The sequence below is a fragment of the Anser anser genome (genome assembly GCF_964211835.1).
Source record: "Anser anser genome assembly, chromosome: 10".
Classification (NCBI taxonomy): Eukaryota; Metazoa; Chordata; class Aves; order Anseriformes; family Anatidae; genus Anser; species Anser anser.
The window spans coordinates 1,770,001-1,786,215 of NC_139730.1; the positions used below are offsets into that span (position 1 = coordinate 1,770,001).

Here is a 16,215-nt window from a genome sequence, read left to right on the forward strand (position 1 = left end):
CACAGTCGGTGCTTCTCCTTTTGCACACAGTTCATGAAAAAGTGAAGCATCCAGTTTTATAGCACATTAAGAACAGTTTTAAAAGTACTCAACATAAAATGTTTTATCTTCCTGTTCACCCGGCTCTGCCTTTCCCGTCCCCAACAGCCCGGCTTTCGTGCACTGCAGGGAGATAGAAAGTTTAGGAGGCAGGTCAGTCTCGAGTGATTGCAGCGCGGTGGTTGCAGCTCGAAAGCTTGAGCATTTGGCCCACCACATACCCTGGGCGCTCGGAAAAATCCGAGGTCTGGAGGAAGGAGACTGTAACTGTGATGGCGCTACATGAAGAATTCGGAAGGGTGAAATGGCAGCAGTGACACAACTGCAAACCCTGCTTGAAAGGACGACCAAAAGGGCACAGCATGCACCCTTGAAAGTACGGAGGAATGCCTTGGTGCGCTCCTGGAAAATTCGTTCCCACCTCGGAAAGGTCACATCAAGCCTCTCACCGGCAACTAAGAAGGCTTTAAAGGCTTCTCAAATGCAACTGGAATTGTGTGAATTTGCAGAATTAGATCAGTAATTTGATGTTTCTGAATCTGTGTTTTATTTGCCGCGTTTTCTCTGTACTTACTGCATGTGATAATGTGGAACTTGAAGATGCAGGGAAAATGATAAATAAATCTATCACATTAATGGTCTGTTTCTCAGGTCATGAAATATCAGTGGTATTTGGATAAACCACGCTGCAAAGCACATTCTCCAAATGGCGTTTTTTTTTTTTAGGTTGGTTAAAAATGCAAAAGTTTGCTTCCTGCTTCATCTACTATTTAATGAGTGCCTCTGGTTATGAAAAGCAACTTTTGTCAGACCATCAGGTTATATTCCTGTCTCCATGGAGATACTTTGGACGGGAAGTGGCTGAGAAGACCTCTACCATCCCCTTCACATTATATTCACAAGCACAATCAACGAAACTCAAATGAATCCACCCCGGGTAACTTGGAGGAGTCACTAGCTATAGCTTTAATTTTCGCTTTTACTCTCTGGAATTAGGACTTGCCCTGGAGCTCTTGTTTGAGAGATTTGCAGGTGACCCAGGGTTAGATCTTCCCATATCAGTTAACAAATTTTCTCTTTACATATATACTGCTGTTCAAGCTAGCGATTCCCCCATCCTTTTTTTTTTAATCGAAAAATATATACACCAACAAATCATACGGTTATGATTTTTAAGGGAGGCTTTGATGTAAGTTTTCCTATTCCAGGCATCAACAGATTTCAGAAGTACATATAACTTATTTATAATATTTATTAATGAAGGTTACATTTTATTGAGGGGCAGAAACAACGATGATCATCTCCTACTGACAAATGACCAACGTACACTTGCCTCGTCTCTGCCCTGGTACGACTGGAAAAGGAATTTGTAAGTGTACTTTCCATTCAGTCTTCACCGCCATGGGTTTTACCCTTCCTCTGGAAGGGAGACAGGATCTTCAGATATATTTTACAAATTCTTGAAAAATTGGAATTGGTTAAACTTTTGGAAGAACTGAAAGCATCAAACCCGGTCAGATTGACCCCTCTAATCTGTTCCTGACTTTCTGAACAGCCCCCAAAACAAGCAGTGCATTTTGCAAATGGCAAACTTCAATCACTGCCACAAAACAGAAGACGAAAAAAAAAAAAAAAGAATAAAAATAATTTCAAAATAAAAAAAAAGACAATTCACAACAACCTTAATATTAAATATATTCTTACAATTATATTATGCTGGTTTTCCCAGAGGTCTGCAAGCAAATTTATATAAAGAGATTATTTCATCCACCATTGAACTGCAGCCACTTCTCACAGAAATCTGTTTACCAGAGTTTAGTAACACAATTCAACAAACCGGGCATGAAAAACTGCACACTGTTGAAATTATGGAGGGAGCGTAAGAAGCCAGCAATAACCACCACACCGGAGTGGGACCAGGAGGCTAATGCTAACACATTCCTCTCGATCAGCAGGAATAGGGGACAAGCAAATCTTTGGAAAAAGTGTAAATTTAGCAACGCATTGTTTAAGGGCTTTTTCAAACACTGCAGCAAGTACAGCATGTAAAACACAAAGGGTGGTCAACTAGAAACCTAATAAAGGTATGGGTTTTAGTGCTAACCACGTTTAATTTTAACGTTGCCCACGTTCATCAAGTTTAGCAAAATGACTACCATGCTAATAGAGAGGCATACCCAGAGAACCTGGAGGACACTGCAGAGCAGGAAAACCAACCACAACTGAGCAGGAATAACATCATGATCTCACAAAAAAAAACGGCCAATTTCCACAGGGGGATGTCCAAGGAGAGGACGGCCTGAGGACACACGAGGTGACCCCTTCCTCACACAGCACGGCTGCGTCTGAGCCTGTCTAACCCCGGAGAGCAGTGGGCAGCTGGAGAAAGTTCAAAGAAAAGCCCCAAGAACAGTCAGAAACCTTCAAAGGACAGGCTGAAAAAAACTGGGGTCTTTCGACTAAAGACAGAGCAAGGAGGACACAGCCACCAAGGCTCCTGCATCTGTTCTCCATGTTGTTGCACTCAGCAAGCACTATTCCCTGCAGTGAGGAAACCCTTTCTAACAATAAAGCACAGGGACACATCATCTAAGGAGACAGGAGAGCCTCCAGTACCAGAAGTGCTGAAGAGCAGCAGATGAATATCCATCAGCCCTGTCCCTCCTCGTAAAAAGAGTTACTGCAAGTCCTTTCTAGCTTGAACGGAGCCAGGTAAAAACACCAATGGTTAAAGCCTGTCACTGGAACCTACCTAGAAAAATCCTGGGCTCTTACTGATAAGCTGTAAAATCAATTGTGATCACAACAAATGATGCATTTCTAGGGATAGCTGAAAGGAGATAGCTCAGAGAGGCAAACATGCAGGTATACAAGTGGAGCTTTCTAACGAAATCGAGGCGCTGAGTGGGTCTGGACAATGAAAGGCACCACGCTACGCAAGGAGCACCCTCTCCTACATCTTTTGATCGCCCACCATGGGTAGCATCACAGTCCCTCGTGGATTAGGCACATGGCTCCGCGGGGCTGGCAGCAGAACTGCTGCCATGGAAGGGAGACGCTCGCCTGGACCTCTAAACCTTTCATGCTTATCCTGGGCTTGGGAGCTCTTCACTACGTTGAGCAACCATCGCCCGGCAGAGGAGGACGAGCTGTGCCCGTGGTAAGAAGGCCAGCAAGGTGGAGGGGGGGGGGGCCTGTTCCTCTTCAGCTCCTGGCTCACCTGGAAGAGCCTGAGGCCTCCTCATCCCAGCCAGCAGAGATGTGTGGTTTCAGTGAACCCGCTGACAGCGCCTAAGCGGCCTCCCGAAGCAACCAGCAACCGAACCAGTGCACCTACCGCTAGCTTCCGCCCGAGGGACGGCCCGATCCGCCGGGGATTAGTTCTCGTTTGGGACATCACCCCGCGGGCGCACCCACTGAGGGAATTGTGACCGGGAGGGAGGCTCCCTGCCGCGCACAGCGGGAACATCTCCCCTCCGACAGCAGCACCGGCTCGTGCAGGTGTTACATGTTTGGAAAAATATCTCAAAAGAAATTTCATATTCCCCCCCCAGATGCCTTTTTCCCTCTTGGTTAAGAAGCTCTCGGGGCAAACAGCACCTCACTTCAGGATCTTACTCAACTTAGACAAAAAGGCCCCAGCTGAGGCAGCCCCACGTTGTGAAGGCAAGAGAGTAACTGCATGGATTATTGCATCGAGGGTTTCTTGCATTAAGGCCTTTTCTTAGTCAAAAAATAAAAATTGTGACAATAAAAAAAAAAAGGGGGGGGTGACGATGTCGTAACCCGCAGGAGTTAACACGCACACAGCAGTCCTTCAGGACCGTGAGCTAACGGCCCACTCAGAAAAAAAAACAGCTTTAACTAAGTTTCCTACATTTCCAAGCTTGAGCATAGTATCCAAGCATGAATTTTCCTTTCATTTTTATTTTTTTAAATTGGACAGGAAGATTAAAATAAAAAATATAAGCACGTCTGGATGCTTCACATTCCTAACATAAAAAATGTGTTAAAACCTATGCATTTAAAAAAAAAAAAAAACATATCTGGAAAAACTAAAACTCCATTCAAATTTTACAGCAAGTTTCTGATATTAAAATCAAATTTAAATACAAACGTATTCCTGGTAAAGGGAAAAAAAAAAAAAAAAAAAATTGTCCAAAGCACATTATCTAAAGAATGATGTATATGCTGTGAAACCTATGTTAAGAAATTGTTAGGAGTTTAAAATATTAGCAGATGACAAAATATTTTTGGTGATTTCTGGACTCTATTATAAAAGCAACAATATTTGTACAAATCTGTGATATTTAAGATATTATAAAAATGTAATTGGAAAAAATCACTATTTTGGCATTAGCATTTGAACAGTGTATAATGTCTTTTAAATGGTTAGATATAATGATATATGTGGAACATAAGACATTTCTTTCTTACCAGGAAACATGCTGTAACCAACCCTCAATTTATTCTCACAAAATAAATGAATGCTTAAAGGATGTTTCTGTCAATTGAAAAAACAACAGTAAAATGGCTATTTTGCATGCCAAGTAAAACTAAATATTTTTTTCCTTGACAACCTGCTTACATTTAAAGGAAACCAGGCCAAATTTGATCAATAGTATGGATTACATATAACAAAAAGAATCTTAGCCCATGCTAATACAGGGATCAGAAAGCAGCAACTTCATTTAAAACCATGCAATTATTTAGCAAACTAAGATATAGCAAATAAATTAATCTGTTTTAAATGGAAGCGCTTGCACAGTAGCTTTTTGACCTATAATTAAATCTTACTTGCAGAAATCACAGCGAGGGCAGAATTTGCTGATGAAAAGATAAAAACAAAATCTTGAAAAAAAAGGAAAAAAAGAAAAAAAACACAAAACCAAAATAAAAACAGCTTTGGCATCATAAATCAAAAAGCATTTGAAAAAATCTTTTCCTGCTGAAAAAAAAAAACCCAAGCCGCCTATATCCCAAAGCTGGGGTAAGCCTGCATCGTCCCCTGCTCTCCATGGAGCAGAACTGATTTGCTCCAGCTGAGGATCTGGCCCAGAGCTCGCAGCACACACTGCAGCGTCTCTCTGGCGCTTTTTATGTGCTGGGGATTGGTAAAAGTACAAACCTTTCTCTAACAGGAGGAGCAAAAAGAAGATTTCTCTCACCGAGGATTTTTGGCTGTATATTTTCTTATAAAGGAAACCAATGGCAAGTCTATAGCGAGCGCTTTCTTGGGCTATAAAATTTTCTATTATCCACTTATGTTTTCTTTGCACTGGGATTTAAGAATGCCTCTTCATTGAGACGAGCAATATGTCATCATTTTGTTGAACTAACAGGCCTGACAGTCCTGTCTCTCCGAGTTAGGGACACTGCTGCTCTGTGCTCACATCGCTGGTAGCAGGAAGGTAGAGAAGCTGGGAGAATAAAAAGAAGGGAAAAATCTAACTATAGCTGGGTTCCTCGCTAATTCATCTCCATTATTTATCACGGTGCAAAAACAAACTCGTTATATTAAAAAAAAATTAAATTAAGGTCTGTCTGACTTTCGGTACGTTTTGAAATAACTTATTTGAATACTCGGATTATATATTTTAACAAATATCATCTTCTGTGTTCATCATTCCTCTTGTCTTTTTGATCTTTTTTTTTTCCTACTTATCATGTTCTTTATTTGAAACAGATTTTTAACAGATAATCTTGATCGTTATAACAATATCTTGCTTGCATTTTATTCAAATAATTCTTAAAAACAGCTTAAAAAGCCGTTTGGAATAACATCAAGCTCTCCATCAATCAAACGAAAAAATTCCGCTGGCGGTTGTATAAACATCAGATCAACTCTGATGTCTTCAAGGATTTCAGAGTGAACCATAAAAAACTCCATTAACTTCTGACAAAGAATGCAAATTAATCACAACATGGGGTGAAATGAAATTAAAGGCTCTTTTCTAATCAATGACAAGGCAGGATGAAATATTTGGTAGTCGGGCTCCCCGCGCGCGGGGCCGCCCGGATGCTCGCACGCTCCCCGCGCGGCCGGGCGCAAGGTGCAAGCACGGCCCCGGCCACTCGCCCCCGGAGCTATCTGCTTACAAGTCGCTGAGATCCACAAAACACACTAATCATCTGAATCTCAGGTGCATCCAATTTGTTATTCACACTCTCCGGTGCCAGTGAAAAGCCTGGCGTAGACAGATGCACCAGGAACCTTAAATGACAGTTTTGGCCTCCGGAAGTGCGATCGCTACAGCAAAATCTAGTACAGCCTCCAGGTGAAATGTCTGGAGCTCCATATGGAGCAGGGAAAATTAACAACAAGATGAAAATCGCTGTAGCAGCGGGGAGCCTGAATTTTTTTTCGGAAAAAAAAAAAATAAAAAAAAAAAATTTAAAGATGAGGAAAGAGAAGTAATAAATTAATGGGGTGTGAAAACATTCAAAGCTTTACAATACCGGGGGCACTATTTGCTCAGATTTTGTGGGGGGGGGGGGAGGCGGGGTGGGAGGGTGCGGACGGGGAGGCAGGATTTTTTGTTTTTTAAACTTCGGGTCATTTTCATGTAATTTATTAACCGAGGCCCGGAATTGTAGCCAAAGGAAGGAAAACGTTTCTCTAAATGCAGAAGTATCTTAAATACAGTGGTTGTGATGCGCGCCTCCCTATAGCTGATTAAACCCTCGGCAGCTGAGTGCTGCCGATTTCTTTGGAATATTTCCCTAATGGATGCAGCGTCCTTTTAACATCCCTGCTTTGTATAAAGTTTGACTACAAGCCGAGAATATTTAGTGGGCAATTCTTTTCATTTCTCCTAAATTGCATTATCATTAAACAAGCCATTGCCCCCATCATGTTTTTGTACAATATACTGAATTTGAATCTCCGTGATTAACTGTATGTCTCGCAGCCTCTTCAGCCACTGCACATCTTTGGGGTTCCAACTTAAAATTTATTTAAATATGCTGGGAGGTTTCATGGCCTTTTGTTATTAGTTTTATTTATTTTTTACAGTTCTTTCTGCAGAGATGCGTATGTTGCCATCAAAATCAAATAAATTAAGTTTAGACTTTTAAAAGAAATTTGGAACTTTTTTGTACCTGCTTTCTTCACCTATCTGAAAGGCTAAGCATGCTATGTGCTAGGCTTGGTGAAAGGGTTTTCCTTTCAATTTTAAATGTTTACACAGGAAAGAGCTTTACTCAAAAGAGTTTGTTTTTCTGGTGCATGTGTGTGTATGCACGTGCACCATTCCTATTAGTTTTAATAAAGTTGCACATCAGGGGAAGAATATACCCCTAAGTGCTTACTCGTGTATCTACAGAAAATCCTACGGGTGTCATACACTACTTCTTCCAAAAGGAATTTTACATCACAGCAAACAAGCAATAGCACATTGCAATACCACGCCAGGAAAACAAACAACAAAGACATGAAAACCATTAACCATTTTTGAAATTCACTACATTTTAAGGATTAGTGTTTCCTTTGCAAAGTTTTTATAGTGGGAAAGACTGTTCTAATCATTACTATTTCTTATTTTCTTGTACAGGTCACTACCAGTGGCATTTAGCTACAGATTACGAAATAAACTGCATATTAAGACATCAAAAATAATCCTAAACACACCCAAAAGCAACTCTACTTACATGAGTAGTTGCTTGTATCCTTAAGAGCTTTCAAGACAAGACTTTAACATAAGATTAAATAATGATAACGTGACAAATAAGTGGTAGCAAAATAAATGCTTATAAAACACATGGAAAATGAGAAGTGCTAAATTCTATCATTAGAATGTTCTACTAAAGGCCAGAAAGAAAAAAAAATCATCCTTTAATCTTTCTGGCATATTGCAGGAGTCCTGAATTTCCACACTACAATGATTCCCTCTATAAATCTTATTCATTTAAACTGAATTTATACACACCATTTGTCTGTGTCTTAAAAATAGGGAAAAAGGGGAAAAAATATTTTTTTTTTCAGCTACAGCTGGAGACAAATGTTCATTTGCAAGAAAATTCAGGTGTTCTCCAACACGTATTCATACTTGTCGTTTTTAGAGAGAAGTCCAAGTTATTTAGGGACAAATACCGTGAGCACACACACTATTAGTTTCAATCACTTGAATAAACCCACTGACATGAGGAGAATTTACTCAAGTGAGTGACTGCAGGATCAGGTCCTTACACAGGGAGAAAAAAATATATAGAGACTTTAAAAAAAAACTAACACCAAAACATTATGGATTTTCCACTTAGTCACAGTGAGTTGCTAAGGGTTTTTGTGACCAACTTGGTACATACACATCTAAAATACGTATTCTTCACATAAAAATCCGTATGAAAAGCAGTTGCTTGAAAACCTTAATAGCTTCATTTTAAAGTTTCACCTCTTCAACTGTTTTACATTAAAAAATATACACAATTTCATGGACTACTGACTTGCCAAATATTCTTTTACAAACCCGGTCTGTTTTTTAATTAGAATAGCAAAAAAAAGATCTTAAACTAGCAATCGTGTTTTGTTCCCAATTCCGAAAATAATTTTTTTGTCTGGAATCACATGCAATATATGCGCTCTAACTTCTTTTCCCAAGCTCCAACACCTCCGTGAACAGAAGGTTATCTTGTGTTCCACATCACGTTGATTTAGAGGTATAACACACTACTCCCAACGAGCATCAAGACACTCAACGAGCACAAGTGAGTATGCCAGCGCGTGGAGGACACTTCAGTACAAGAGCTTCTTTTTTAACCCTCTCTCAGATGAGAGGGTTCATTTCAAAATATGGCTAAAACACGCAACGTATGCTCTGGTAACCAGCTACAGCTCGCTCTCAGTCCATAAACATTTTCCATAGGAGATGAGAAAGCAAAAATTCAATGTATTTCCACATACGCAAAATCTTTACAAGTCCATAAAAGTGTCAGGAGAATTCGCTTAAAACAGCTTATAAAAATGGGAGAGAGAATGAGTCCCAGCCTATTATTCAATAACCATGTTTGTGAGGCATCTGCATAATCTAACCATGCATAAATTAGTATGTGTATTACAACAGTTATTTGCATAATAATAGCAAGTTAATAGATGCTTAAAGAGCACAGACCAACACCACCTTTAAATCAGACATGCCTCCAGGCACTCTGATCTGTATAGACCAAGATGCAGAAAACAGTGTTCATAAAACATACAAAAACATAAAAACCACATTCAAATAATTCATTTTAGTCCCTGGACACTTCACTTTTTCCCCTCTCCCAGGAAAGAATAATTTGAAGAACCACAGAATGGTTTGTTACTATGAATTCTAACATCTATCTTGCAATAAGAATTTAAAGTAATCATCAAACCTATTTCTGGACTGGCTGTTTTGTTCAGAGCTTCATGTTTTTTCAAGCACACAAAGTAAAATGTTATACAGTAATACAGCACATTGGCCTAACCATCGCCAAGTTGGAAATAGTTTTACCACTGGCTTCAGTAAAACTGAGTTAGGTCAGTGAGAAGTCAGAAAATATCAGTATGTAAATAAAATACTAATACTAGGTCCTCTTAAAAAGGAGAATCCAGAACCATTTTACATATTCCATTCACATTATATTTTTTATTTGGAAGAATTTTAGATCACTGTACCACTATTCAAATCTGGAATTGAAAAATAAAAATATAAAAAAGAAGTAGATTCATTTTCCTGGCATCAAAAGTACATACAGGATTATTTTTTTTAATCTCACAAAAAAACAATCATTAACATCATCATAATTTTCCTTCTCTCCAGGGAAAAGAAAATCTAGAGTTTGGGGGAAAAAAAAGAAAAAAAAATCAATAGAGACTTCTAAATGACTCCTTCAAGATACCACTTTTCAATTTAACAGGACAGATTTATTTGTATGTGGCTCAAATGTTCACAATTGCTCTCTGCACCTTCATACATAGGAATGAATGTCACAGTGGCAAACAGCAGTAATGAACAATCTTACCTGAGGATATGGAAACCTCCCAAGAGCAAGCTGGGAAAGGAAATAATATTTGTCTAGTTATATAGATTTGCATGGAGGGCACATTTTCTTAAAGAGAGAAAAGTACTCAACTCTTACTATTGTATAAATTGGAAAACGCCAGCAAAAATAATTCTGAAAGCACACAAAGAGCTGCATTTAGAATGGAGCCATTCACAACAATTACTCCTTGTTTTACATTTCTGAATATTTCTGTATTTCTCAAGCTCTTGTCTGTAGCACTTAGCAACGCTGTTTGATGCCCAAGTTCCTGAGGACTCTCTAAATTAAACCAGTTCAGCCTCAATGGTGAGGCCAACGACACTGCCCTTTCCTGATAATTATCTGCAATGAACGGGTATTGTAGAGCGTGCACTCAACTCCCGAAGTCCTTCCCTAACAGGCTCAGAATAAAATCTGGGTTATATAGCTGAGGTTTGTTTCCTTATTGGTGTCAAATCCAGCTAGGAACCTGTGAGTGGGATCTGGAGAGAGATCACGGCACCTGCAGTACGACACATTGTCTTTTCTTCACATCTGCTTTCACCATATGAACTGAACGTGTTGCTCAGGCTGCTTTAGAAGTCACTCGATGCATTACGAGTGTATCTGCTAGTATCGGTATCAGACACAACAACAGCATTAACATTGCCATAATGCCATAGCTTATAATTATCCCATGATAAACCCTTTGTTTGATACAAGACTTTAGGTTTTCCCCACTGGCATCTGAACCTTTGAAACAATTCCAGAAAAACACAACCGGTCTATTTTGTCTACCATTTAGTGACAGACAAGGGCTTTCAGAGTTGACACAGACTCCCCCAAAAGTGCATTTGGAGCAGTTACCCTCCTGTTGTGCCCCGCTTTCCAGAGCAGCCCACCTCTCTCCACAGCTCCCAGAGGAGCCACAGGCCGGTGAGCTTCACGCCACTACCGCTAACTTGGCGATTCCTTCCCTCACCCAGCCTCAGGAGGAGGCCCACCAAAAAGATATGGACACACTACTATCATTGATCTGTCTGTGTGATGAACTAGGTATATTCATGTCAGACCGAGTGACAGCGTCAGCGCTGAAGGTCTAAGCCACCGTGTCGTGTACTGCGAAGGCCGAAGCCTGTGCTGGGTGAAAGCTGCTCGCTGCACCCCTACCGCCGCTGTTACGTGAGCTCTTCAGTGCCACGGTTACTTGACCTGCAGTGAGGCAGTTGTGCTAACCTCTGATGAAATTTCAGCCTGGCTGGCAGCACAAAACCACCCTAAGTATTGAACAGTGAGGCACAGACAGAGACGGAGCAAGGTGGCAAAGTGGCGAAGAGTATAGACGTACTTGAGCCTCATCAGGTCAGGAAAAAGGTCCTGAGAAAGCAAGAAGGAGAAGATGACAGCATGAATGGAAGCAACCAAGCAACAGAGGAGATGGTGCCCTTTCTGCAATTCCAGCAGCTGACCAAACCTACTACTGTATTAGACATTTGGCTGTGAGCCTTATGAGTCCAGTAAACTTCTTCCAGATCCTAGGAGGAAAGACAGCACAGAAGCAAAGTAGGTCCTTGAAGCATTTCTATAAGAGAAGCATGCAACAGAAACCCAAAGCAAGAAAATGATTTATTCTGGTGACTGCCCTTAAAAGAAGCTTTCTCAATATTGAGACAGGATTTGTCCTGAAAGTCTACGGAGAAGCAGAGTGGCTTCTAACAGGACCACTGTTTGTACCATAACTCTAAACGCTTACTTACTGCACAGACACATCACAGTTACCAGAACTGCAAATCTACATTTCCATGCATCACTTTGAAAAATCACCCCAATCCTTCCTAAATATCTCATCAGTGGGAGTTTGCATAATGACTGAGGAGGAGCCATTATGGCCTACTGTATCAGTATGGTGTTGATTGAGGATCCCTACTAGCAATAACAAAACAAAACAGAGCATGTTTTTTTTCTCAGAAGCTTCTGTGGTGCCTCTCATCTCTCAAAGTTAAGATTTGCTTGTAGACTTCCACTTGGGGACCGTTGTGTTGGCTTGGTTTGTGAGACCAACGCTTACGAGTATGTAATTCACCTCTGGAACAGGTAACGATGTGAAGGTGACAGGACCAGTGAGATCTCCTCACACTCCCCAGAGGGACAGAATTTAAGCTAACTTCCTCCTCTGGGTTTCTTCTGCCCTCTGCCTCCCAGGTTTGCCCTGAGGACTGGTAACTCTCTGGGGTGAATTCTGTTTTTCAGTTTTGTTTCCGGTGCGGTGCTGAGCTCAGAGCATCTCTTTGCAGCAAATTCATCCTTCCAACAAACAAATCTACGCTAAGCAGGCTGACTGCTACCCTTTCTGTCACTTCTGTCTGGCTCACAGCTCCTCCCAGCTAAGCCAGCCACTTTCTGATGGCAGCCTTTGAAATACAGTGTTAAATAGATAAGGAAAGGCCCTATGTTTTCTGGCATGCTCAGATTTAAGGACCAGAAACTATAAAAACATACATAATAGTGCCCCTTTTCACTTTCTCAGCTTTTGGGGGAACCATCCTCAAGATCCTAAGAAACACTGCTGCTGTGATAGCCCATAAATGCCTAACAATAAACCTATAAATGCCAAACACTTCTCAATGAACTGAAGTAGAAGACCTATTTTTTCTGATGTCTACTGACTTAAGCATAATTATTACAACAGCTACAGGTTTGTAGGTTTATAATATTTATCCCACCGTATAAGAAGAAGACAATTATGGCTCTACACCCAGTGTATCACTCTGTAGACCTTAAGCAGAAAAACTATCACTACCTCAATGATGACTTCAGACTAAGCTCTCCTGCTCTCACGGACGATTCCTCTCCCCAGCCACCACACACCACAGCAGGGGCTTCGCCTGTGTGACTCCCAAGGCAACAAAATAACTGGAAAAAGAGCGGTTTTCTGCCAGACCTAAGTATGCAGCGTACAAATGAGCTTTGCGGAATCCGAAATGCATCAGAAACTAGTTCTTTGGGGGTTGCTAAAAAAGAAAAGACATTTCTCAGTGAAGCTGCTCCTTGACTGAGACCTGCAGAGAGATGCAGTCATGGACGGGCCGTGCGGCACTCTTGCATCCCCCAGAACCATCATGCCATTCCTCTAGTCAGAGTTGTTTCCTCCCTGCAAGATTGTCAAGGTATTATAAATTAAGAAACTTACCAAAGAGTATGTAATCTTCCCTGAAATAGCCTGCAGATATGTCACTGTACTAAATGTGTTTCAGATTTAATGAAGCTTTAATGTCCTTTTTAATTTTGCCAGTTTCTGTATCACCAGGGGTCGAGCAAGGCAATCAGCACTCAAGAGGGTGGTTTGGTTTAAAACTAGGAAAAACTCATTTGCTTATGAGTTGCACTGTATTTTCTTAATTAAATTTACTAAGTAAAATGGTTTAAGTTCAGCCAACCAATGACCTCCGTATGTAGATTTAGATTTATAAATAGTGTCACAGTTAAAGTAAAGAAAAAAAATAACCAAAAAACAAACAGATTAGAGCTTTACTAAAGGGATTTTTGTACTCTCTATCATCTGTCTCCAGGAAGTTATTTAAGCACATGCCCAATGCAGAACACAAAACACAAAATGTAAATTACTAAGTTAAAACACTATCAAAAACTTATCTCTGCATTTACATGAGGCAACTTAGAAACTTCATTTTCTTTTTAAGGCATTATAACCAAAATATAGTATTTCCATTCTCACTAGTTAGGGATAAGAACTGATCATTTTTTATGTAGCTCTGGATGTTAAGGAGGGGAGAAGGGAATGCTTAAACTTCAAGAAGTTGGTTCTCATTTCCCTATGGGTACCTTCACGCTACACCAGAACTGTAAAAAAAAAAAAAAAAACCAAACCCTACCATTTTAAAAAGGTGCAGTGAATTGCATTGCCAGCATGGTACAGAAATATAAAGGAGAATCAAACCATATCAGCAAGAATTATGTCAGAATAACACATTCCTACATTATTTCACTTTAGAGCAACTGCATGCCTGTACAGTTTCTTTTATTATTATTATTATTGCTTTCTTAGACATAAACTAGCCCATCAGAGTACCTAAAACTCTCATCTTCACGGTGTTCAGTTAAGTTGTGTCCTGAAACGTGATTTGCACTGTGCAAGTACCTGATAGGCGCATTCCCCCTGACTTTGACAGAGGTGCAGATGGATGCACAAGGTGCACCATCAGGTTCGAAAACAATAATTGATTAACTGAGACATAAGTAATCCCCAATGAGTAAACAAAATGCAGAAGTACAGCGTGCACGCAGGCTGTTCTTTATCAAATTGTGTCAAAATATGCTAAAAACACACAAGGGAAAGCAAAAAGAACACAAAACAGCCAATTTCAGTGCCTAAATCCTCTGTACTGAGCTGCTCTGAGAAGGGCTGGAAAGCAGCTCCAACCAGGCTCAACCTGTTTGCCGTTAAAAACATACATTTAATGTGCAGATAACAAAAGACAAAAATCAAAATGACTTTTTGAAATAACGTAATTAACCATTCTGGAACTGAAAATGGAAATCCAGAAATCTTCCCTCACAAACCACTTTCTCCACATCACTCTTTCAAAATGCTATTTGCTTTCCCAAATATCGTTAATAAGAATTACAGTAGCCACAGTCCTTATCCTGTTCAGAAAGTGACTGAAGGAAAGAAGTTCAAAACATATTTTTAGGACACTCAGGCAATAAAGTTTCCCACTTAGATTATTGTCTATGTTGTGCAAGTTGTTTTTTAATTTACAGTTATGCTGAAAAGCATGGGATGTTTTTATTCTTAATTTAGACACATTCCATGTTTCTCAGCATAACTGCAAATTGAAAATAAGCACTTACAATATCGCTAGTGATCTAGCTGAAGGAGGACTTTATAGTCTGAAATGTTCTAAAATTTGTTCTTAATTACCTTGTGCACATTTTACACAATTAAATTTCCATCTAAGGATTTTGCATTTAGATTGTGCACTGCAGTTAAACCCTCGTTTTATGGAAAAGCAGCCGCCACTGGAACATTCAGACACAGGAAACTTTAAAAATCAGACTTAACTACTGGATAACATAAAATTCCCTAGGTGAAATTTCATTCCAAGACCAATTTATACATTTCTCGATAGATGGCTTAAAATCACCTGAAACTCTGCAGGGTATGGACCTTAATAAATATTAAATACCTCAAAAACTGCTCTAAGATTTTTCTTCCCCTCTAATATCAATTTCACTGTCCTCTTATTGCACAGTAAAAAAAAAAAAAAATCCAAAAGGATATAACAGCAATTTACCAGCGTTAAAGTGCTTCTGAGGTTAAACTGACAACAAAGAAGAACAGAAACACAAAGCATCTTGAAGTAGGGTTTCAATTAAATGTGCAGGATTTAGTAATGCAGGACGAAAAAAGAGTTACAAATTAATTTAATCTTCTGCCTATAGTTTGCAGCTGCACTCCAAAGTGTCTGGGGCTTAAGAACAAAGCCTTGAAAGGCCTCAGAGTGAGGAAAGCTTCAATTTTTAATGTATAACGCCATTAGCTGATAACTTGTGGAATCTGCGACCCCTGCGGAGGGGCATAAGTGCGGGTAACAGAGACTGATGAAGTGACATATTTGTTCATGTCGGGAACTATGAGAAAGAAGGTTATTACTAATACCGTCAGGCCCAACAGAAATATGCCCTAATAACCTTTGGGACATTTCTTGGCTGGAGCAGATGAGTTCAAGATCTCTCTACATAAAATATATTAAAAATCAAAGCCTAATTCACCTTAATTAAAGATAATTAGTTTCACTTTGACTTCTTTTAAATATGAACTATAGTAAATGCACTGCAAACTGAAGACCGCGTACAATCATGATTAAATTGCACATTTCCTCCTCTCCACAAGCCCCTTATATTAGCAGGCTTTTACGGTCGGTTCTTCAAAGGTGCTGCTCAGAATAGCCTTTTCTAAAGGGAAAAGTGTCTGGGGGTAAACGCGGCCCTTTCAGGCCCAACCCACGCAAATTGCCACACGCAAGATGCACACAAACGGGCCGCAAGGATTAATGAGGCTCCGTGCCTGAGCTGGGATGCTTGCTGATTATTTGGCTGCTGGATTCAGACCCAGCACCTACAGGAGCTGCTCTGCATCCCCCTTGGCACGGACAAGTTCGTGTTCGGTCCAGAGCA

At 40.1% G+C, this 16,215-nt stretch overlaps 1 protein-coding gene across 7 annotated transcripts in view; it reads right to left on the bottom strand.

The window, feature by feature from the left end:
• Window positions 1-16,215, bottom strand: part of MAP2K5 (mitogen-activated protein kinase kinase 5) — a 129,535-nt gene that overhangs the window by 38,283 nt on the left and 75,037 nt on the right. For 3 of the 7 annotated variants that reach the window (XM_083851239.1, XM_083851244.1, XM_083851238.1), the window contains 2 exons: window positions 10,021-10,050; window positions 94-162 (listed from right to left, as the gene is read on the bottom strand). The exons of 2 other annotated variants lie outside the window; for them this stretch is intronic. In XM_083851239.1, coding sequence (XP_083707365.1) covers window positions 94-162; window positions 10,021-10,050 — 99 coding nt within the window. The remainder of the gene's footprint in view (window positions 1-93; window positions 163-10,020; window positions 10,051-16,215) is intronic. 2 more of the 7 variants (XM_083851242.1, XM_083851240.1) reach the window with 1 other exon arrangement.